At 40.9% G+C, this 25,549-nt stretch overlaps 1 protein-coding gene across 4 annotated transcripts in view; it reads left to right on the top strand.

The window, feature by feature from the left end:
• The window catches only part of PTCD2 (pentatricopeptide repeat domain 2), a 110,829-nt gene that overhangs the window by 2,792 nt on the left and 82,488 nt on the right, over positions 1-25,549 (top strand). For all 4 annotated transcript variants that reach the window (XR_009211798.1, XR_009211797.1, XM_032145302.2 and 1 more), the window contains exons 3-8: positions 3,457-3,586; positions 8,337-8,454; positions 12,091-12,169; positions 12,571-12,662; positions 15,404-15,517; positions 20,243-20,317. Coding sequence is in view for 2 of the 4 variants with exons in the window: in XM_032145302.2 (XP_032001193.1) it covers positions 3,457-3,586; positions 8,337-8,454; positions 12,091-12,169; positions 12,571-12,662; positions 15,404-15,517; positions 20,243-20,317 (608 nt within the window). In the remaining 2 variants the exon portion in view is untranslated. The remainder of the gene's footprint in view (positions 1-3,456; positions 3,587-8,336; positions 8,455-12,090; positions 12,170-12,570; positions 12,663-15,403; positions 15,518-20,242; positions 20,318-25,549) is intronic.

Raw genomic sequence — 25,549 nt, forward strand, 5'->3', positions numbered from 1 at the left:
TGCTTTGAAAAAAAATCCAGTGTGTTTGAGGATTGTAGAGTAGAAGAAACATAATTAGCAAAATACTGATAATGATTGAGGCTGGGTAATGGTACTTAGTGAGGGGGATTATTATCCTGTTCTTTCATTTCTTGGGTATGTTTGAAAATTTTTGTTATAAAAAGCTAAAAACAAGAACACCACCCTAGGTCTTTTTCTCTTTCAGCGTCTGAGAAATCTTGTTGCATTCATTCTCTCCCTCCTGCACATAGAGTTCTTCCCAGCATTTCATACCTTTTATTGTGTGTGGATGCAGCAGTGGTCCCTGGGGGTTATGGATATACCCCCCTTGATCTTCCTTTATGAACACATCTAAGACTTTTCCTTTTTTTTTTTTTAATAACTCTTGGTGTCCCTACTGACTTTTTCAGCCATAGACCCAGCTCTCCTTCTTCTTACTGCCAGATGTTTGTGAGCTCCTGATTAACACATTAACATTCTCTTTGTTTTGGTTTGTTTTTTAAGAGACAGTCTCGCTCTGTCACCTAGGCTGCAGTGCAGTTGGCACCATCATAGCTCACTCTAGCCTCAAACTCTTGGATTCAAGCAATCCTTCTGCTTTAGCCTCCTGAGTAACTAGGACTACAGTGCCACCATGCCGCCTAATTTTTAATTTTTAATTTTTTTTTGTAGAGATGGTCTCACTGTGTTGCCTAGGCTGGTCTTGAACTCCCGGGCTCAGGCTAGTATCCCGCCTCAGTCTCCTAAAGTACAGGCATGAGCCACTGCACCCATCCTGGTACTTTCTGCCTCCATTCCCTCACAATTCAGTCCTCCAGAAATCAGTGTTCTCTTGCTGCTCCACTAATCATACTATTATATAATACCATATAGGGGGCAAAAAAATAAACCTTTGGAATGGGGGGAATATATTTATCCCCAGTGGAGTAGGCTTAATCTAGATTTCACTTCAGTCTTTTCTTTCTACCCCAGGTATTTTAGATCTGTGTGAGGTTTGCAGTTAGGGCTTCATGTCATCCAGTTGTGATTTCCAGTTGTCATAGTCTTCATAAGGCTGTGGCAGTTGTGTACATGTTCTGAAAGGCAATTAATATAATCAGTGCCAATCTGCTCTATTGTCAGACTGATATGTTTAAAGTCCTGTCAACCTTTCAACATTCTGAGAGCCCACAGTGGTACTCTGTTGTATACCACACTATTAACATACTCATCTCTCTGGCATCCTGGCTCTCCCGTGATGGACTCCGCCCTTTCTAGGGTGGTTTCTGGTTGACTAGTCACGGCTTTTCCCTCCACACCTTTCATTCCCAGTTCTGTTCTGTTGCTCATGCTGATTCCCTTACCTAGAATGCCCCCCTCCTCCATTTCTCCAACCTGATTCAGCCCTTTCCTTTCTCACTGGTACCCCTCCACTTTCACCAACCTGGTCTGTTCTGAGTCATAATAATAAAGGTTGTAACAGGACTCTTCTGTCCACTCTGAGTTGTAATACGTGTCGTAACAGGACAGAAGAGTCCTATTATGTTTATAGTATTCATGTGTCACCTCCTCCATCATTGTTTTCAGGTATCTTTGTATAAATTTAGCCTGCCCTCCCCAAAACGCTTTAAGTTCTTCGAGGGCAGGAACTATTACTTACCCTTCTTGGTGTCTCACACACAAAGAAGGATACTTCTGAGTATGATCATATAATAAACAAATGTTGATTGATTTGTTTTAAAACACAAGTTATATCTGTTGAAATACTGGATTCTTAAGGTGCTGTTTTTTGTTTTTTGTTTTTTGTTTTTCTGAGACGGAGTCTCGCTCTGTCACCCCGGTTGGAGTGCAGTGGCATGATCTCAGCTCATTGCAACCTCTGCCTCCCAGGTTCAAGCAATTCTTGTGCCTCAGCCTTCCCAGTAGCTGGGATTACAGGTGTGCACCACCACACCTGGCTACTTTTTGTATTTTTGGTAGAGACGAGGTTTCACCATGGTGGAGAGGCTGGTTTCAAACTACTGACCTCAAATGATCTGCCCACCTCGGCCTCCCAAAGTGCTGGGATTACAGGCCTGAGCCACTGCACCCGGCCTCTTAAGGTTTATTAAGGAGGATTAGGAAGTACAAGATGTAATGTCATCTCTTTGATGACTTGAGACTTTTTAGACTGGAAGTTGCTTAGAAATATTTAATAGACTAAATCCTCTTAGATCTAACAGGTGACACAAGGAATGAAAATGAGAACAATAATGTTTCTATTTACTGGCAGTTACCATATGGCAAATGCTTTACATATATCATCTCAGGTAACCCCGTGAGGAAGGTACCACGATCCTTACTTTACACATGAGGAATCAAGTCTCAGAGACAAGGGTCTCCATCAGAATGCAAGTGGCCGAGCTTCGATTTCAGCCCAGGTCCTTCTATCTCTAGAGCCTTTAACTGTTACGTGGTTCTGCAAATAAAAATTGGAAGAGCCACTGCATTATCTCAAACCTAGTAGGTCTTTTAAATTGAGAAAGTGCCTCTGCTTCTAGTTCTTGTGTTTTAGATGTATTTGTGCCTCTCCTTTCAGCAGCATTCCTTCAAAGCTCTGGGCCTTGGAACAAATCCTATAGCTATTTCCTGGCAGCTTCTGATACTGACAACAGTTCTGCCTTCTGGAAAGCAGATGCTTGGTTGGTGCCTGCTTTGCTTTTCACTCCACATTTTGGTGGGAATAAAGCCCCTTATTGATGCCAAGAAGAGGTGCCTCCTTTTGGTTTTTGTCCCCACGGTTGATCAGATACAAAGACAAGGGAGAATGATAGACGGTGATGACATCGAAACAATTCTGTCACTGAAAAACTGTTTGCTGCTGTTTGGAGGACTGTTTTCCCCCCCTGCCCATTACATAGTACTTTGGCATGCCTTCTAACGGCTGAGTAAAAAGAGACCAAGAGGAATGAAAAAGAGGTAAAGTTGAATCAAATGAAAGAAACATGAGTCATGTGGGTCCACCATTGTGGACAAACCTACCTTCAACTCACATTTTCTTTTTAGTTTTCCCGTTTGGTCTCTGCCAATTGACGGTTTGGGTGTCTGACTACATTTTCTTTCTTTTTCTCATGAGTCACCTAGAGATTCAGTTATTTGAGCCAAGCCTCTGGAACAGTAATTCTCAAACTTTAGTATACTAGAGGATCACCTAGGGAATCAAAAATGCCAATTCTTGAGCTCTTACCCCACAGATTTTATTTTAGAGAGTCTTGAGGGGGCCTGCCCTGTGCCCATGTCCCTGCCTCCTGTGACAGATGCCATCTGCTGACACTGTTCTAGAGGAAATTGGCCAGTGATGGCAGCTGTGTGTTCCTGAACCCCTCTCAGTGTCCCTCTGCAGTGAGCCAGCGTTGGGCTTCCCCATCTTCCTGAAGTCAGACTCCTTATACTCCCAGTCAGCCTGAGTGATGGTCACCATACTGTGCTTTCTTCCAGAAACGTATTTTAGAAACTTGAAAGAGAAACTGACCCAGAACAAGCTCATCTTGAAGGGGGAGTTGATAACCTTACTTCATTTGTGTGAGTCCCGGGACCATGTGGAGCTGGCTAAAAATGTCATTTACAGGTGAGGCATTTCCTTAGAATGTTGCCACCCTTATCTCTTCTTACTCTGTTCCTTTCTATGAGCAGTCTCATCCACTTCGAAGATGTTGCCACCTCTATACCAGTGACTTCCAGATCTCTTGTTCAGATGCCTACCTTGAACTCCAGACACTTACATTCACTTATGGAGCACACACTTACTGGGTTCCTACTATATGCTGGGTGCTAAGGATAGAAAAGCAGATATTTTATGTCTAAAGAAGTTACCAGCCTATCACTGACGTATACCCTAGGCCTTCAAATTCATTATGTACAAATTCACTCCTCTTCTTCTGTTTTCCTTCTCCCTGGCTAGTCACTCAGGACAGATATTTTGGAGCCTCTTTACTCTCATGTCATTTGCCTCTCTTTCCTGATAGGGTAAGAAATCCTCTTTGTTCCACTTCCTTGGTATCTCCCTCAGCTCCAGCCTTCCTCTCTCTCTCTCCGTTAGCAGTGTCTTAGTTCAGGCTTTAATGTCTCTCACCTAAATCCTTTCGGTGGACTCCTATTTTCCCTCCTCCAGTCCTGCTATACCTTTCTGATCCATTATTAAAGTTTCCCATGTCAGAAAGAACTCGCATGTAAGCATAGCCTGCCACTGGGAAAGCCAGCAAAGGCTTCGCTTACCAGGGAGCAGTGTGACATCAAATCAACAGACTTCATTTCTGAAATTAAGTTCATTGCTCTTTTGCATTTTTTTTAAACTATTTTCTTTTTTTTTTTTTTGAGATGAAGTCTCGATCTGTTGCCCAGGCTGGAGTACAGTGGCGCGATCTTTCAGCTCAATGGCAACCTCCACCTCCAGGTTCAAGCAGTTCTCCTGCCTCAGTCTCCCAAGTAGCTGGGGTTACAGGTGCCTGCCACCACACCCGGCTAATTTTTGTATTTTTAGTAGAGAGTGGGTTTCGCCTAGTTGGCCAGGCTGGTCTCGAACTCCTGGACTCAAGTGATCCACCCACCTCAGCCTCCCAAAGGCTGGGATTGCAGGCATGAGCCACCACGCCCAGCCCTGCTTTCCATTTTTAAAAGATCTGTTTCTATATATGAACCTGCATTTATATGTACATTTATAGAGAGAAATACAAGATAATCATATAAAGAATACTGGAAGATTCTCTACCAAAAGTTAACTGGTTCTCTGGGAATTATGGATTATGTATTTTTTGTTTATCTAAATGTATATTTTTCTGATTTCTCAAACTTGTCTACAGTGGACATTAATTTTAGAACATGAAAAAAATGTCTTTTTTAAGTAAAAATTAAAAAATTCATTGAAAAATTGAAAAACACCAAAAAGTAGAGAGAAGTAATGTATCACAGATTCTGCTGTTTCAGTTGTCTGTTATTGTATAACAAACCACACCAGAACTTAATGGCTTAACACAGTGACTATTTATTATTTCTCATAATCCTGGGATCAGGAATTCAGGCCCATCTCCACTGAGCAGTTCTTGGTTGGTGTCAGATGAAGCCACTCACTCATCTGCAGTCAGCTGGTAGCTGGGCTGTACTACATGGTCCAAGAAGGCCTCTCTTGAGTTTGTGATGCCTCATTGCTCCTCCATGTGGCCTCTCCCTGTCTTTCTGGAGTGCCTCATTATTCATTTGTTGGTTTGAGCTGTACTGGCCCACAGCCAAGATGGGAGCTGCCAGGCATGACAGAGCTGCCCAGAATTGGCATGGCTTCTCTTAGTTAAGGCAAGTTGCCTGGCCAGACCAAAGTCAAGGGGAGGGGAAAAGGATTCTACCTCTGGATGGATGGAGCCACATGCACATACAGAGAGGGAAGAAATTGATGGCAGCCATCTTTGGGGCCTGTTGCTCCCATCTAAGAAACCACTGTTAATATTTTTGTGTTGTTTTTTTTTTTTCACAGATGTAAAGATTTCATTGTTTTGGTAGATTTTGCTTTACATTGTTATAGTTATTGCTGTATAATTATTTTCTAAATATGAATATTTTCATGTTAATCATATCTTTAGGAATCATAGTTTAATGGCAATATAGTATTTATTACACGTTAGGTATTTTCATCAACTATGCCCATATTGTTGGACATTGAAGTTTTTTCTAATATTTCGCCAGTATAAATAATGCCATGATGAGAAAATCGCTGCATAAAACTTACTCTTTGTTTCCTTTTGGGGATCGGGGGTATGAACTTTTTAAAGTTTATCAATATGTAACTGTCAGGTTATTTTCCAAAAGTGTTATGCCAATTTAAAGTCACACTGTATCTACAAACTTAATTCTGTATTTCAGTTTCAGAAAGTTAAATCATTTCCCTTTGGCATGTTTTCCTCTCATTTTATTACACAAAGCTATTCAACGTTTATAAGAGTAGTAAAATGAGATAAATATTCTGAACACTCTTTCTACTCTTATTTTTATCATAAATATTCAAAGTATGACTCAATTCCTTTACTGTTGCTAATAAATCTCTACCCAGTTGCTGACCTTTTCCTTCTCTACTTGTAGACAGCTGGACAAGTGGAAGGATGGGTAGGAGTCGGAGGTCCCCTGGTTCTAGAAATAATGGTGGGAGTATGTAGGAGTTAAAGATCAGTCCGCCCAAGGTTCAACCAACATGTTCTTTTTCTCCCTGAGTTAGGCAGCCCGTGGCTGGGAAAGGAGAGTCATGAGCTGAAACATAAGCTTTTTATTGAGCCCAAAATGGGGAGCATCTTAATACCCTCGTTATGTTGACCAAATGTTGTTTGGTTTATTGAGGGATTTTAGATCCTCTTGAACATTTCTTGTCCAGCAGGCAATTCGTTATCTCAGTGACTTTCTAGCACTTTTATTAATGCGACTGTCATTTAGCATGTTAATGTCAAATCAGAAACTTGTTTTTGCTTTCTTTTGCTTTTAATCTGGCACAAGTTTCTCATGAGAATATTGACTGAAATATGTTGATTTTTGAAGATGTTTTCCTTAGCATGCCTTACTTTTTATAAAGATTTATATGTTGAAGACTTGTATGCCAGGCACATCATCTCATTTAATCTTCACAAAAAAAACTGAGTTGGATTCTCTTCTTCCTTCCATTTTACAGATGAGGAGATGGAAGCACAGAGTAGTTAATTAATTTGCTCATCGTCACACAAGTAGAAGAGCTAGGATTTGAATGATCAGTTTGGATTCAGAGCCTAAAAACCCTTAACCACTATCCTATATTGTCTTCCAAAAACTTAATTTATAAGTGTTGTAATGAAGCAATGAATATTATTTGTAACTTCTTTTTTTTTTTTTTTTTTTTTTTTTTTTAACTTCTTTTTTTTTTTTTTGAGATGGAGTCTCGCTCTGTCGCCCAGGCTGGAGTGCAGGGGCGCGATCTCGGCTCACTGCAAGCTCCGCCTCCTGGGTTCACACCATTCTCCTGCCTCAGCCTCCCAAGTAGCTGGGACTACAGGCATCAGCCACCATGCCCAGCTAATTTTTTTTTTTTTTGTATTTTCAGTAGAGACGGGGTTTCACCATGTTAGCCAGGATGGTCTCGATCTCCTGACCTCGTAATCCGCCCGTCTCGGCCTCCCTAAGTGCTGGGATTACAGGCGTGAGCCACTGCACCCGGCCTATTTGTAACCTCTATAAGTGGATAATGAAATGTATCAAAGTACACCTCATCGTTCTATTATGGTATCATTGTAGTATATGCATTTAGAATAGACTAGCGTAATACTACTCTGACTCTTCGATAATTTTTAGCAGAAGGTAAAAAGTATCCTGTTTTGTCGTCAGTGCTTCTCCCCAAGGTATTTTAGATTCGCTCATTATATGAATCCAAATCTAAAAGAAATATGAATATGAAGATTCTTAATGAATAAATGTTTCTAAAATCTGATTTACGTGTGATCATGAGGTGTTGATTTTGTCACATATTGTCCTCTTGGTGTCTAAAGCAAAAGAGTTGGTTATTGAAAGTAAATTTGCAGTAGTGATATGCAGTTCTGACTGGCAGACTGGCTGCCTGTAGAAATCTCAACAGAAGATTTAGAAGACATCATTGAAGACATCCTTGTCTTTGAGATTAACCTTTTCCTAAAACTTAAACATTCAAAACCACATTTAATTTGTTTAGCCAGGTGGTCATAGCCCCTGTGTACCTTTCCCAAGCTTAGAAAAACAGAGAGTTGCTGTAAATTGTCAGTGTGACTGTTGGTTGTCTGCCATCCTATATGAGGATGAAGCCAGCCTCCAAAAAAACCCCCCAAAAAACAGTATATTGTTTTGAAATATGTATACATTACAGAATGGCTAAGCCAAGCTAATTAACATACTCATTACTTCAGGGTCTTGCTCTGTCACCTAAGCGGGAATACAGTGGCACAGAGCATCACCCCCACTTCTTTCCCTTGTTCTCCTCTGGGTGGGCCCATTCTGATGCACTTACAGATGCTGCCAGACTCCTGCCGTTTCCTAAGGTGTGCTCACACTCAGTCTCAGGGTTGTTTCTAAATTTAGAGAATGATTACAACATACGTTTTTCCTCTGTTTCTTTTATTTTATGTCAGTCTGCTATAAACTCTGTTTACTTGTTTAAACGATTGGTATACTTCTGCACTCCAGGATTCCTGATTGTCTGAAATCTCCACTTCTCCCCCTCCAGACTGTGAGAGAACTTCGTTCTCTGTTGTGTCCCAGCACCTGGCACAGTACATGCTGTAGTCTGTGTCTGTCCTTTTTCCTGTGTCCTACCTTTTGGCTCATTGAATCATTTTCATTACCAGGTACCATGCAGAGAACAAAAATTTCACTTTGGGGGAGTATAAATTTGGACCGCTTTTTGTGAGGTTGTGTTACGAGTTGGATCTTGAGGAATCTGCAGTGGAGCTCATGAAAGACCAGGTTATTGTTTCCTAATTGTTTTCTCTGTCAATGTGTGTGTTTTTGGTGTTATTGGAAAAGGCATCTCTTCTATGTACATTATTCCTGCGTTAGATTTTCAAAGAAAGGCTGCTGGGGCTGAATGAGCACTTCTCTGCATTTTTAAGTTTCCTTGCAGTCAGTTTGTGTGAAGAGGGGTGGAGTAATATAGAACAAGTGTGGAAGAGGTATAGGTACAGATGATCCTACCTTGGATGTGTATCAACGTGGGTTGTACACCTGCTCTTTTAGGGGCTTTCAATAGAGAAGAGCTTGAGACAGTCTCCATTTAAAGACTGACATTCCTATCCTTTACCTGTATTCTCTCTCGATTTTGTGTTTGTATTTTTCTGGTTGAAGACTACATTTGAGAAGTGCTTTTCTATTTCTAAAATACTTTCCCTCACATATTCTGACTTTCTGTTCCTAAAAACAAAAGTAAATAATTATTTTTACAGCTACTCATTGAATATTTACTATGTCTTCAGCATTGTGTTTAAGTACTTTAAATGTTTCATTTTATTTGTTTCTCACAATAGCCCTGATAAGGTAGATTTCCATTTTGTAGATAAGGAAACTAGGACCTAGAGACATAAATTCATTCATTCATTATAAAGTCATTTTGATTACCAGATACCATGGAGAGAACAGAAATATCACTTAGGGGGAGTGTAAGCTTAGACTGCTTTTCATGAGGCTGTGTTTCCCATAATCAGAAACATTTGCTAAATTTTGGGGCCATGGCTGGCCACCAGGTACATTTTTGTATATTTAGGAACTTACATAACAAGCTGAGTTGTTCTTCTGCCTCTTACTCTTTTTTTATACAAAATTTTCTCTGTACATGGTGGGCATGTTAACTCTAGGCTTGCCCCTATTTAATGACACTTGTGTATTAGAAAGATGACCATAATATATTGGTAAGCAGAGAAAAGGTTGTTTCAGAACGGTACAGATAGTTTGATCCTGTTTTTTTTGTTCCATAAAAAAAGACACATATTAACATTAACATTTTAACAAAATATAAATACATATATACTGGAAAGATATACACTAAATCACTTTATCTTTGGGGGTAGAATTATTAAAAATTCTCACTTTTTACTTTATACATTTGTGTATTATTTGACTATTTTTAATAAACATATATTAATGTTTCAGTTAAAGGAAAACAAAAACTTCCCACTGTAATAAATCATAGCCATGAGTATGGTGATAAAAACAAAAATAAAAAAGATGAAAGCAAAGGGTTTTTTTTTAGCCTGCTTGTATATGGAAAAGTCACGTATAGGTAAGTTTTCTGGAGTAGAATGGACAAATTCGAGTAAGTGACATAGGACCTAATCCTGCTTCTACCCGAACTTCTCTTGTTCCCTACTTACAACCCTGTAGTATTGCCAGCATGGTAGCCACATGGAGTCATTGAACTGTGGCTAACTCAAATTTACATGTGCTATAAGTATAAAATATATGATGGATTTTAATTACTTGTTATAAAAAGAATGCAATGTATGTTAATTTTTATATGGATTACATGTTGAAATTACATCTTGGATATAGTGGGTTAAATAATTTAGTCTATTTCTGTTTACTTTTTTAAATGAGGCTAATTGAAAATTTAGAGTCACATACATTGTGATTCTAAAATATCCTTGGTGACTCAAAATGCTTTTCCATTGGCTGGGGCTGCGCTGGTGGCTTTCCCTCACACTTAGAAGAAAACCCAGACCCTTGACTCTGACCTAGGGGGCCCGTTGTGCCATCTCCCCTTTCTCCCTTGCTGACTTCACTCTGGACCTGCATGTTCTTCCTCGGCCATGGCGAGCTTACAGCCTCTAACTGGAACATTGTGCATTCTTATCCTTGAGGCTCCCTCCTTGACCTCACTGAGGTCTCTTCTCACAGTGCCTTCCCTGACTACCTTCCATCCATCTTCTCTACTTGCTCTTCATAGACCTTACTAATAGCTGAAATTAATATTTTTTTCACTTGCCTTATTCACTGTCTTCTCCACCAGAATTTAAGCTCTACTAGATTACAAACCCTAGTAGGGTTCTGAGCAGGGTGTATATCCTGTTTATCATTTCTTTATTCTCGGCACCTAGAACAGGGTCTGCATAGTAGGTGATCAGAAAAGAGTGAACTTGAGCAAGGCATTTAATGACACATTTGAATACCATGTGTCCCATTATCATGGCACACAAAATGTTGAGATGTTAGCAAGATGTTGGTCAAAGGATACAAAATTTCAGTAAGATGGAATAAGTTCAAGGGATTTTCTCTGTACAACATAGTGACTATAGTTAATGACAATGTATTGTATTCTTCAAAATTGCCTAAAGAATAGGTTTTATGTACTCTCACCACACAAAATGAGTATGTGAAGTAATGCGTATGTTAATTAGCTTGGCTTAGCCATTCTGTAATGTATACATATTTCAAAACAATATACTGTTTTTTGGGGGTTTTTTTTGGATACAGGGTCTTCCTCTGTCACCTAAGTGGGAATACAGTGGCACTATTATCATAGCTCATTGCAGTCTCATAACTCTTGGGTTCAAGTGATCCTCCCACCTCAGCCTCCCAAGTAGCTAGGATTCCAGCCTTGTGCCACCACACCCAGCTAATTTTTTAAATTTTTATTATTTTTTTAAGAGATGGGGTCTTGCTGTATTGCCCAGGCTGGTCCTGAACTCTTGGCCTCAAGCGATCCCGCCTCTCCCTCCCAAAGTACTGGGATTACAGGCGTGAGCCACCACACCTGGCCAAATATATACAATTTTTATTTGTCAAGTAAATAAATACATACAGACAAGTTGGAAAAAAATGTTGAGAACCACTGTTTTGGAGAATTATTTCAAAAGGCGAGTAATCAATTCTGTATTATCCGTTGCCAAAAAAAGACCATAGTTGTGTGAGACCCTCCTGCCTTAGTCCTCAAGTATATTTATAGCTGCCATTTCATGTTAATAGCTGGCACCTAGTTTCCAGGACCACTCTGCCAGGGTTAATTGGCTAGTTTCTTTTCTCTTAAGCATGATAGATGACAGTTCCTTAAAGACGTCCTTCATGGTAATTATGAAACCCAGAGATCTCTTGCTGTACCTCTTAGCATGACAGCCAAGAGAGTGGACAGCATTTTAACTTTTTTCTTTTTTTTTTTTCTTTTTGAGACAGAGTCTCACTCTGTTACCCAGGCTAGAGTGCAGTGGCGCGATCTCGGCTTACTGCAACCTCCACCTCCTGGGTTCAAGCAATTCTCTGCCTCAGCCTCCTGAGTAGCTGGGATTACAGGTGCCCACCACCATGCCCAGCTAATTTTTGTATTTTTAGTAGAGACAGGGTTTCACCATGTTGGCCAGGCTGGTCTTGAACTTCCGACCTCGTGATCCACCTGCCTTGGGCTCCCAAAGTGCTAGGATTATAGGCGTGAGCCACCATGCCCAGCCAACTTTTCAAAAATAAAACCTGGGTATATAAAATATATTAGAGAATTCAGAAGGCCAAATGAGTAAAGTATGTAGAAAAATAAGACCTGGCTAGATAAGAGACAGTAAAAGTACCTCCTCAATAAATAGTTTTAACTTTTAACCAAACTGTATTGTTCTTCTTTGTTAGCATTTACGAGGTTTCTTCTCAGACTCCACATCATTCAATATTTTGATGGATATGTTATTTATCAAAGGCAAATATAAAAGTAAGTACTGCAATTTCTATTTGCCGAAAAATTCTGCCATGTTTGCTGGCATAGGGGGAAAAATGAGTCATGCAAAAATGATTCTTATATCCCTGATAAGTGGCTGAATTCTAGAGACCTTATGAAGTTTGAAGACATCGCATTGCATGTCATCCCTTAAACTAAATATCCCAGATTTTACTTAGGCTAAAATTGTGAAGCAGCTTTTAAAACATTAGTTCTTCATGTTTGACCTGATAGTTTATTTCAACATTTAGTTAATTGCTAAATGACTTTGAGAAATAGCTTTTATTTTGTTGAAATACACTTTTCTGTAGATGGTGCTGAACAGATGAGAGCTTTGGGGGCCAACAGTAGAGGAACTCTGACTAACACTGTGATCCACTCTTCACTTTTGGCAGGTGCTTTGGAAGTATTGATAGAGATGAAAAACCAAGATGTGAGGTTCACGAAAGATACCTATGTTCTTGCTTTTGCAATTTGCTACAAACTGGTAAGCCTCTTTCCTATTAACTTTGAGAGCATTGTGTGTAGTCTTTGAGAGAGGATTTTTTTTTCTCTCTACAAATAAAATTCAGTTCCTCTGAAGTCTGTTTTCCATCTGGTGCAAATGTTTTAATTTTAAATGTTTTTATTTTTAGAAAACTCAAGTTAGCCATATCAGACAGTTTTATGGGAAAAGTAATTTTTTCATCTTTCACTCTTCTCTGGTGATTGTGTAGACAGTGAGAACAAGAGGCAATGTGTTGGGTTCAGGCTCTGCTTTAAAGTCATCTCGCATGCTGGACTCTGCTAGATCCATCTTCCCTGTTGTCCTTGTCTATGGAAATCTTAGCTTCCTTCATTGGTAAGCTCAAGGACTACTTTGTCCTCATATGTGAAGGCTTTTGTAATCACCGAAACTGGAAGTGATGTTTGTCACCTCCAGATATCCCTTAATTGTGCTCTATTTGTATCGCCTCCCTGGTAGTTCTGACACAGCTTAATGTTGTACTTAGTAGATGCACGTTCCATTGTCTCCACTTGAGTGTGAGCTCCTTGAGGTTTCTTTGTATCCCACCACCTAACACAGTGCCTAGTATCCAGTAGTTCTTTAATAAATGTATGTGACATGAAAATGAAGTCTGAGGACAGAGACCATGACTTATACGTTCTTTTATCAGTACAAAAAATGAGCCAGGCGTGGTGGCATGCACTTTGTAATCCCAGCTACTCTGGAGGCTGAGGCAGGAGAATTGCTTGAACCCAGGAGGCAGAGGTTGCAGTGAGCCAAGGTTGCGCCACCGCACTCCAGCCTGGGTGACAGAGTGAGACTCTGTCGCAAAAAAAAAAAAGTTATTTTATTATTACTGTACCAGGATTATTTCTTGCCCATAGAAACTCTTTCTTCAATGTTTAGTGACTGATCGTTGAAATAGTGAAATGATCAATGTTTAATGTATTACTCTTGTCATTCGTATCATTTAAACTTTGGAAACCTGGCACACAAAACCTCTTTATACTAAAAACAAAGGAACACGAAGCGAAGTAGAAGAACATGGGCTGTTGAAAAATTCCCCTGAAGAGTGTAGCAATACCAGTTTTCCAAAACAAGGGGATAGCTGGGTTATAGTGGAAAGAAAACCAAGTGGAAATTGAGAAACTTGGAGTCTAGTCCAACTTTGGTATTATATAGCTTATATATATGACTTATATAGCTGTGAACTGATCACCTATCTCATTTTACAAATGAGATGGTTAGATTTGGGAGTCAGCAAACTTTTTTTATGAAAGGCTAGATAGTAAATATTTTAGGCTTTGGGGGCCACATGTCTCTGCCTCATATGATATCTGCCCCATATTCTTTGTTTTTGTTTTTACAGGCCTTTAAAAATGTTAAAGTCATTCTTAGCTGTAGGCTACATTTAGCCCAAGTGTCATAGTTTGCTGACCTCTGGATTCAATAATTCTTTCCATTCATACCACTCTACGATTCTAGGAGGCCAAAAAAAACCAAAAAAAAAAACCACCACACAGCACTAGAGCATCACTTATTCAGCATTGTAATTCCCAGCCTTCTTGTCCTCTACTTAGGGATGCCTCCCTGAGTGTATACTGCAATGACGAGAATTTCAGTTCTACTTAGAGGCCATGCGTAGTGGCTCACACCTGTAATCCCAGCACTTTGGGAGGCTGAGGCAGGCGGATCACCTGAGGTCAGGAGTTTGAGACCAGCCTGGCCAACATGGTGAAACCTTGTCTCTACTAAAAATACAAAAATTAGCCAGTGGTGGCACATACCTGTAATCCCAGCTACTTTGGAGGCTGAGACAGGAGAATCGTTTGAACTGGGGAGGCAGAGGTTGCAGTGAGCTGAAATCGCGCCATTGCACTCCAGCCTGGGCAACAGAGCGAGACTCTGTCTCAAAAAATAAAATAAATAAATAAATTCTACTTAGGAAAGGCCAGAGGACTTTTCTCCCCTGTGTCGTGTCCAAGAATAACTTGTTTCACCCAGTGGAGATGAGTTGAAAAAGTGATCTGGTCAGCCAGTACAAATTCCACATCAATTCTGGGAACTGTCCTCTCTCATCCCATTTGAACTCTATTTTGACAGGAGTTGCAACTCCGGTTATGACAGATGACATAGTTGCACAGCCAGGCTGCTCTCATAAACCTAATCCCCCGCAGCATGCACAAAGGAAGAGGATTTGGTTTTACCACTGCTGTTTTTATATCACTGACATTCTTGGATTTTTTTTTAAAGGTTTCTGTTTTCATGGGATTCTTTTATAATTTATGTTCAAATTAGTGTTCGTGTTTTCAAATATTTGACATATGAATATTTTCAGATTGGAAATCTCCCAGGAACAGTTTCCTGGTGTTGTTGAGCCTTAATCAGCTATTTCATATAGTAGCAGGCAGAACCTTTATACTCGTAAATTATGGGGTCTGTGTCTAGAAACTAGCCTGCCCAGATACAAAGAGATGTGTATGTTTTCTAGTTAAAACTGCCCCAATTCAGAAAATTGAAAATGAGTTTTAAAAATAAAGTTAATTTAGATTTGACCTGCTAACGTATCAGTAGCCTGGTGTATTTTCAAATAGTCTTTATATGGGGCTTAATCTTTTAAGTGGCTTGAGGGAGGCTCTAGGAAATCCTTACAAAAGGAACTGTAAATACTGAGCACTATTAATCATTTTATTGAACTTAAAGGTTTATAACATTAATCGAACAATCCTGTCTCCTTACAGAATAGCCCCGAGTCTTTCAAAATCTGTACTACATTAAGAGAAGAAGCTCTACTCAAAGGAGAAATTCTCTCCAGGAGAGCATCCTGTTTCGCTGTGGCATTAGCTTTGAATCAGGTAAAGCCTTGTGGTGTATTAAGTAAATTGGGAGTGGCCAGGACTTCATTACTTTTATTTGTCCTTGCTTTTCCTTTTTTCCTTCTGACTGCATCATAAAGAAGTAGTCACCATAAAGAGACCAATGCCTTTGTTGCCATGGCAACCTATATCTATACCTATACCGGCAAAGAATGATTTTATTTACAGTTGGGGACCTAACATGCATTTCTAAATAGAAGGGTAGAGAAATTTCTTAAGTAATTAAAATGAAAATTGCAAGTTATCAGATTACGTTGTAATGTTCTCAGAGAACAGTTTAATTTAATGCTCTCCAAAGTTGAATTAGCCTCAGATGAATGAGGACTGCTGTGTCAGCCCATTGTAGAAGTGGGATCCATCACATATTTCATAGTTATATCCAACTACTACTGTTATTTGGGTGAGACTTTAGTGATCATTTAACCTCATTCCCCTGACTGGACAGGTGGAGGTAGCAGAGACCCAGACATAAGAGGGGACCTCCCTGAGGTCATGCCTCAGTGATGGACAGAGTTAGAGCTGGAACTCTGGAACACCATCTCTCTGGAAGAGCCTCTCCTGAGATTTCCTATTCCAGAGCCTAAAAAATATGAAATGCTTTATATGTTTCCTATGTAGTAAAAGGAAATTTTACAGCAGAAAAATAGTAACCAAGCCAGGTTATTTTCCTGGCTGGTAAAATATAGCTGGAGAACTCTTATTATTAATTAGAAATCAAAACGTGAGGGTGATCCATTTCCATATATTGCTGGGGAGAGTCATTGAAGGACAAAACTTAAGAGATTGTACACTTTCCAGGCTTCTGCTGGGCCAAGATCATTTCTTTAACTTTCTAAGCTTCTCTTGCTGTCCAGGGGAATTATTTTGTCTTCTTAGTCTGTCATGAGGTGAGTGAGGTGAATTAAAGTCTCTTCGAAGGCATGTGTTTTTCTTTCTTTGTATAGCTCCTGTAGTTTTTATTTACATCTAAGTTATACTGTTTGGTGCACAGATATATCATCACTGTTACATCATCATTGTGAATCCCTCACTTTAGCATTATAAAGTGCCTATCTAGGTCATGTTTACTGCTTTTGCCCTGAATTCAACCTTATTAATATCTCCACCCTTCTTTTTGCTTGTTTCTCTCTTTGTTTCGATCAGGTTTGCATTTGACCGATATACAGCTTTTCCTATCCTTTATTTTTGCAATCTTTTTGAATGGTTTTGTTTTAGCTTTGTCTCTTATATACTGCATAAATTTCTGTGTTGCTTTATAATGTGATACTAATCTTTTAATATAATCCGTTTATATTAATGTGACATATATTTGATCTTGGGTCTCATTTGATGCTTTCTGTTTCTATAACTTTTTCTACTCTCTTATGCCATGTGGTTATTTTCTCTAGTTGTTATTTTTGCTCTAGTGGTGACTTTAAAACCATAGTTTTGATTTTCTTAATTATTCTTTTGACAAGACCTGTTAATTCCCTAATATAAGTAATGGTGAAATTACTATATTTCCTCTGTTTTTCATCTTATTTTCTTCCTCCCCCATCCAATACCCAATTTTAGCTGGTATTTTACTCTGATAGTGTTCACTTTACTCTTAAATGTACTTGATTTGTCAGTTTTTTTTTTTTTTTGAAACGGAGTCTCGCTCTGTCACCCAGCCTGGAGTGCAGTGGTACGATCTCGGCTCACTGCAAGCTCCGCCTCCCGGGTTCATGCCATTCCCCTGCCTCAGCCTCCCGAGTAGCTGGGACTACAGGCGCCTGCCACCACGCCTGGCTAATTTTTTTGTATTTTTAGTAGAGACGGGGTTTCACCATGTTAGCCAGGATGGTCTCAATCTCCTGACCTCGTGATCCACTCGCCTCGGCCTGATTTTAAGTGATATTTTTTGGCCTGCTGATAATAAAGATAAGGAAATGGGAATGCCTTTTCTACCTTTCATCTCTTTCTGTCATTAGTATTAACATTGCTTCATTGTCCAGGCATATAACATTTACACTCTGTTCTATAGCCATACTCCCCACTTTTGAGTCCTTTGTATAGTTAAATAGGTTGTTTGGTGCTAGTTGTTTTTCCAGTTTTCTCTTTGTTGGCTGAAGTGAGTATTTTAGTAAATTCTTTGGAGGAACAATATCCCCTGAGTTCTTGGTATTTTAAATTATTTTATTTGCCTGTTGTTTTTGTACTTGAACTACAGTTTGGCCAGATTTACAATTTCAAGGTGACATTTGCTTTTCTTGAGGTACTTTTAGGCATTGCTTTTCTGTCTTCTAGTATGGAATATTGCTGTGGAGAAATCTAAGGCCTGCCTGATTTTTTTCCACTTGATTGACGTGATCTTGTTCATTTTTCTCATTTCTATCTGCTATATCCATGGAAATATTTTTCAATTAGAGTTTCTTCATTGGCCAGTTATTTTCTTTTCTTTTTTGAGACAGAGTCTCACTCTGTCTCCCAAGCTGGAATGCAGTGGCGCGATTTCGGCTCACTGCAACCTCCGCCTCCTGGGTTAAAGTGATTCTCCTGCCTCAGCTTCCTGAGTAGCTGGGATTACAGGCATGCGCCCAGCCAAATTTTTGTACTTTAGTAGGCGTGTGTCCAGCTAAATTTTTGTATTTTAGTAGAGATAGGGTTTCACCATGTTGGCCATGCCCAGCTAATTTTTGTATTTTAGTAGAGACAGGGTTTCACCATATTGGCCAGGCTGGTCTTGAACTCCTGATCTCAAGTGATCTGCCTGCCACAGCCTCCCAAAGTGCCGGGATTACAGGTGTGAGCCACTGTACCAGTTATTTTTTTAATTTTGTTCTACTGTGTTCCTTTCCTCTTTTTAAAAATATCATCTTTATGAGTATCATGTGGTGGTTCTTTTTTGACTATTCATCATTGAAAAGTGTAAGTTTCAGGCCTAGCACAGTGGCTTCTGCCTGTAATCCCAGCACTTTGGGAGGGGGGAGGATCACTTGAGGCCAGGAGTTTGAGACCAGCCAAGACAACATAGGGAGACCCTGTCTCTACAAAAAATAAATAAATAAATAAATAAAACAGGTGCAGTAGTACATAGTACATGCCTGTAGTCCTTGCTGCTCAGGAGACTGAGGCAGGAAAATAGCTTGTGCCCAGGAGTTTGAGCCTGCAGTGAGCCGTGATTCCACCACTACCCTCCAGCCTGGGTGACAGAGCAAGACTCTGTCTCTAAAAAATAAAAATTCTGGCCAGGCGCAGTGGCTAACACCTGTAATCCCAGCACTTTGGGGGGCTGAGGCGGGCAGATCAGGAGGTCAGGAGATCAAGACCAACCTGGCTAACACGGTAAAACCCCGTCTCTACTGAAAATACAAAAAAAATTGGCCGGGCGCGGTGGCTCACGCTTGTAATCCCAGCACTGTGGGAGGCCGAGGCGGGCGGATCACGAGGTCAGGAGATCGAGACCACGGTGAAACCCCGTCTCTACTAAAAATACAAAAAATTAGCCGGGCGTGGTGGCGGGCGCCTGTAGTCTCAGCTACTCGGAAAGGCTGAGGCAGGAGAATGGCGTGAACCCGGGAGGTGGAGGTTGCAGTGAGCCGAGATCGCGCCACTGCACTCCAGCCTGGGTGACAGAGCGAGACTCCGTCTCAAAAAAAAAAAAAAAAATTATCCGGGCGTGGTGGCGGGAGCCTGTAGTCCCAGCTACTCTGGAGGCTGAGGCAGGAGAATGGTGTGAACCCAGGAGGCAGAGCTTGCAGTGAGCCGAGATTATGCCACTGCACTCCAGCCTGGGCAACAGAGCAAGACTCCATCTCAAAAAAATAATAATAAATAAAATAAAATAAATAAATAAAAATAAAAATTCAAAAAATAAAAGAAAAACTTGTTTCTTTTAGACCAGTCATTTCTAGATTCATGTCAGAGAAAGAGAGAACAACAGAGCGGGATACCAGAGCACTGTTCTAGGCTAGCAGGATTTTTCTTCATATAACCCAGAGTTTTTGTCTATAAGTATGCACAGGCCTCATTTCTTTTAAGTCAACAGAAGTAGGCACTGAGGTGGTTTTTGGTACGCAGTCTCTTCTCTGCTGCTGCTGTTCCTAAGAACATACTGTTTCCTATGAGTATGTCTTATCTATGGAAACGTTTGGCTAGCCTCATCTCTGCCACCACAAGGATCCATGGAAGTTCTCTTTACTAGTCCTATGCTCTGTTCTCATCATTGTAAATAGGAATTTAGGTTTTGTACTTCAGGTTGTGCCCTTACCTTTGAGAGCTGTACTGTTGTAGGTTCTCTGTGAGATACAGAGCACTGTCTGCCTCTGACTGCTTTCTCCTGAACCCTGCCAGCCTCCATTTCCAATGTTTCTGGCAGTGTTTCCAGCTGTGCTGTGGCTTGAGGTTTCTATGTTCTAATTATGTATGTCAAAGACAGGCTTTGCACTTTGTTTCTCATTCCTATTTTTTTAGAAGCTGATTCCAATAGGAGAAGGGGAAATGCCAACTTTATGCCTGCATCTTAAAAACTAGACTCAGGCAGGTTGTTAAAACATTCAACAATATGCGACTGGATGCAGCATTTTATGGAATGTTTAGTTTTGATTTCCGAAATATTTTTTCTTTGTGGATGTCAAAACCCTGAGGTCACCTTAATAGGGACATACTGCCTTCTCTAAGTGATCTTTTACAATAACATTAGTTCCTATGATATGGAATATGATTTGTTTCTCTTCCTTCTAGAATGAGGTGGCAAAAGCTATGTCCATTTTTTCTCAAATCATGAATCCAGAAAGCATAGCCTGCACTAATTTAAATGTAAGTGATTATGGTTTAAGGTAAGCCTTGAAATATAATAAATGTATTATAATAAAATTATGCCTAAATGTATACAATGACTTGCTCTCCCAAGGTTTTCATTCAAATCAACAGTCATTTATTGAATTCCTTTCTGTGAAAATTACGGTATCACCCTTGTAAGAAGAGTCAACACAGCTGCCGCTTCCAGGAGTTTGTACACAGGTTGGAGAGAGGTAGATATGCTCATATATAAGACATGGCTAGGCCGGGCGCGGTGGCTCACGCTTGTAATCCCAGCACTTTGGGAGGCCAAGGCGGGCGGATCACGAGGTCAGGAGATCGAGACCACAATGAAACCCCGTCTCTACTAAAAATACAAAAAAGTAGCCGGGCGTGGTGGCGGGCACCTGTAGTCCCAGCTACTCGGAGAGGCTGAGGCAGGAGAATGGCGTGAACCCGGGAGGCGGAGCTTGCAGTGAGCCGAGATTGCGCCACTGCACTCCAGCCTGGGCGACAGAGCAGACTCCGTCTCAAAAAAAAAAAAAAAAAAGACATGGCTAGATGCTGAAGACATGAGACGTGGCTAAGAAAGCTGTAGATGTAGGGAGGAGGAGGGGATGGAGACAGATCCTCCAGGCCCTTTACCAAGCCTTGAGAGAAACCCATGTGCTAACTGCATCTTATTGGTGGCACCTAACTCGTGGCATTGTTGCAATTAATGAGCTTATATACTTATGGTACACAAAATAGTGCCTGACATGTGGTAAGCATTCAGTAAATGTTATCTATTGTCATTCTTATTATGTTGCCAGTATGCCCATGGTCCTCTTCCCCGTTAACTTACCTGGGCCACCTGGGTCACTTATTTGGGACCTTGTGGTCTGGGTCAGCAAGTGGCTGCACGCATATCACCAAGATATGCAAAACTTTAATGCCTAAAACTAAAAGCACAGGAAAAAAATTATCTCAGATTCACGCTAATAATAAAGTTTGAGGCATATTACTACTCCCAGAGTTTGAGCAGTGAGTCACAAAACCTTCTTGGACCAATTATAAAAGACTATCTTATCATTAAGGACACCATAGCCCCCATTCAGCCTGCCGGTATTGAGACTCCTTGTATACTGCATCTACTTGTGTGGGGGGAGTTGCAAAAGAAAAAAACTTTCGGGAGCTTATTGTCTCCTGAAACAGTCAAAGGGTTGAGATGAAGAAAACATTTTCAGAAAAATGGAAATGTGTAAGCATTAGCATGATACAAACTAGGAAAACAAGTCACAATCAATGGAGTATTCCAAGATGAGTAGATGAAGGGGGTTGGGTTAGCTGGCAGGAGCAACGTGAGGGGCCCTTAGGGCGGGAACCTACTGAGCAGTGCTCTGGAGGAGGACAGGACTGTGGGGTTGGAGGGAACGAGGTGGAGGGTGTTATTTGTTGGGATATTGGTTTTGGTGGAGCATCTATTTAAAAGAATATGAACTGTGGCTGGGCACGGTGGCTCACACCTGTAATCCCAGCACTTTGGGAGGCCGAGGCAGGTGGATCATGAGGTCAGGAGATCGAGATCATCCTGGCCAACATGGTGAAACCCCATTTCTACTAAAATACAAAAATTAGCTGGGCATGGTGGCGCTTGCCTGTAGGTCCCAGCTACTCAGGAGGCTGAGGCAGGGGAATTGCTTGAACCTGGGAGGCAGAGGTTGCAGTGAGCCAAAATCACGCCACTGCACTCCAGCCCTGGTGACAGAGCAAGACTCCATCTCAAAAAACAGAATATGAACTGTGAATTGTAACCACCTCTTACTAGCTCTGAGTCCTTAGGTTAATTTGCCCCTGGAAACCCCCCAATTTCCTTTGATCTGAAACAGTAATAGTTATTGGGGGAACCTGCCCCCGATAGTCATGTAGGTTCTTTTCTATTTTCCCTAAGTGTCGGCCAGTCTGAGAAATAAAGGGACAGAGTACAAAAGAGAGAAATTTTAAAGCTGGGTGTCCGGGGGAGACATCGCATGTCGGTAGGTTCCGTGATGCCCCGTGAGCCATAAAACCAGCAAGTTTTTATTAGTGGTTTCAAAAGGGGAGGGAGTGTACGAATAGGGTGTGGGTCACAGAGATCACGTGCTTCACAAGGTAATAGAATATCACAAGGCAAATGGAGGCAGGGTGAGATCACAGGACCACAGGACTGGGGCAAAATTAAAATTGCTAATGAAGTTTCGGGCATGCATTGTCATTGATAACATCTTATCAGGAGACAGGGTTTGAGAGCAGACAAGCGGTCTGACCAAAATTTATTAGGCAGGAATTTCCTCGTCCTAATAAGCCTGGGAGTGCTACAGGAGACTGGGGCTTGTTTCATCCCTACAGCTTTGACCATAAAAGACAGCCGCCCCCCGAAGTGGCCATCTTTCAGAGGCCTCCCCTCAGGGACGCATTCTCTTTCTCAGGGATGTTCCTTGCTGAGAAAAAGAATTCAGCGATATTTCTGCCATTTGCTTTTGACAGAAGGGAAATATGACTCTGTTCTGCCCAGCTCACCAGCAGTCGGAGTTTAAGGTTGTCTCTCTTGTTCCCTGAACATTGCTGTTATCCTGTTCTTTTTTCAAGGTGCGCACATTTCATATTGTTCAAACACACATGCTCTACAAACAATTTGTGCAGTTAATGCAATCATCACAGGGTCCTGAGGCGACATACATCCTCCTCAGCTTAAGAAGATGACGGGATTAAGAGATTAAAGACAGGCATAGGAAATCACAAGGGTATTGATTGGGGGAAGTGATAAGTGTCCATGAAATCTTAACAATTTATGTTCAGAGATTGCAGTAAAGACAGGCGTAAGAAATTATAAAAGTATTAATTTGGGGAACTAATAAATGTCCATGAAATCTTCACAATTTATGTTCTTCTGCCATGGCTTCAGCCGGTCCCTCCATTTGGGGTTCCTGACTTCCTGCAACAAATAGTCGCTATCTTTTTGTTGTGGGGATTAAAATAAATTATGCATATAAAATAGTTAGCATAGTGCCTGGCAGGTAGTCAGTGTTCAATGAATATTTGCTAATACTAATAGTATTTTTTTGACATGAGTTAAAAGGAATATTCATTTGTACCGAATCCTAGAACCTAGTGAATAGGAATTATGCATAACTCCAAACTTCTGAAAGGTCATACTTAAAGATAATAATGCTTTTCAGTTCTGCCCATAGTAGTTATCCTCAAATGTCATCCCACAGCAGTGCCCAGGTGACTTTTCAGAGAATGACTAGATGAGTATTTATGGTAAATTTTGGAGAACAAGGTCAGGCAAGAAGTGTGCAATAAGAATTCCTCGTATTGGACCTCAACTTTACTTTTCAAAATGCTTTCACGTGAGAGAAAGGTGAGGCCAAGGAACCAGAAAGATGGAGACCGTGATAACAGAGAACTTGAAAAAATGAAATGGGTTTGTAATGGAAGAAACAAAATACTAGAAAAATATCGACAAAGAGACATTTTAGTTTCAAAGGGCATAAACTTGGAGGGCATGAACTCAACTATATACACCTGGTAATGGATTTGATATGAACTGATGAATGCCATAAGAAAGCAGGGAAGTATGAGGGCTCAGAAATGAGTTTATAAGGCATTAATGGTGAGGCAGAGGAAGCATCAGAAAAGAGAGGGAAGGACTTGCAGCTGTGTAGAAATCCAAGCGGCTGAGAGCCCTCCCTGTCTTAGCCTACTCCAGGTAGCTCCTGTTCATCTTGGGGGCTGAAGCAGAAACCACAGGTCTGAGCAGGTGGGTCAGCCTGAAAAGCTCACACGCTAAAGCAGGTGTGGGAGGCCAAGGTTGGCAAAGGTCCAGAGTCCAGAAGGTCAGGTCATTTGAGCAAGTGATACCAGTAAGCTAAACAGACTGGGAAGCCTGGTCTTCCAGCAGGCACACTATGTCTCTGACTTATCTGCTTCCTACTGGATATGGACAGCTCTGGTATTCCAGTATATAATTGCTTCTGAGAGAGAGAGTGGCCTTCAGATGTCCCATCTATCATGATGGGACAGAATAGAACCGCTGGGATTAGCAAGATACTCTTCCACTAAAGCTAAAGCTATCCAAGTCTCTGATAACATCAGGTAGGAAAGAAAGGAGAAAAAGGGGAGAAGTGTTTTACTTGGATCATTGATCACTTTTCCTAGAGTTGAAGCAAGGTTGAGGGTTTCAATAAGAATTGGTGATAAGAAATCAAACAGTGTGGTAAGCAGAGTTTTAATTTAATTTATCTAAGGTATCATGCTTGGTACTTTAGATTTGTTATACAACTATCAAAACAATTTTTCTCCACATTATAGATGTGGAAAATGAAGATTCAAGGGTAAGTAAATTACCTTAGTTCTCCCAACTAATTAAATAGCAGAGTCAGGGTTTTAACACCAACAACTCTGACTGCGAAGCCTAGGGTTTCCCCACCACTCCAGACCTACAGAGATGAAAAAGGTGTGTCTCTTTTATCCAGGACTGGGATTAGTGGCTCCTCTTGAATAATAAAAAGAACGCAAGACTGGAAGTCAAAAACCATGATCCCACTAGTGCATGTAATCCACCTCTGGATTTAGATTTCTCATCTCCTTCCATCCTGGCCGATCTCTCACAGTTATAAGAATCTAGTAACGGGCTGGGTGCGGTGGCTCATGCCTGTAATCTCAGCACTTTGGAAGACTGAGGTGGGTGGATTATTTGAAGTCAGGAGTTTAAGACCAGCCTGGCCAACACGGCGAAACCCCATCTCTACTGAAAATACAAAAATTAGCTGAAGGTGGTGGTGTGTGCCTGTGATCCTGGTTTACTTGGGAGGCTAAGGCAGGAGGATTGCTTGAACCTGGGAGGCGGAGGCTGCTGTGAGTGGAGATCACACCATTGTATTCCAGCCTGGGCAACAGAGCGAGACTCTGTCTCCAACAACAACAAAAAGAATCTAGTAATGATTTTTTTTTTTTTCCGAATGAGAAGGTGCTTTGGTGGAGTTAAACATGAGCCTGCTGAGCATGAGGCTGTCCATTTCCAGTAGGAGGAGCAATGCAGGGCATGGTGCAAAAAGTGTGTGCTTGCCCACCAGGAGGCAGGAACAGCTCCTTTCCTCTGAGGGCTGGAAAGGAAAGTCAGCCTGCGGATGCAGTGGAATGGGCGTGTTTCAGGCAAGGACTCCATAAGGAACCTTGAAGTGATACTGAGTATGAATCATCCTCTCTGAACTGCGTCACAGAATTACC

The sequence above is a fragment of the Hylobates moloch genome, unplaced genomic scaffold (genome assembly GCF_009828535.3).
Source record: "Hylobates moloch isolate HMO894 unplaced genomic scaffold, HMol_V3 SCAFFOLD_23, whole genome shotgun sequence".
NCBI lineage: Eukaryota > Metazoa > Chordata > Mammalia > Primates > Hylobatidae > Hylobates > Hylobates moloch.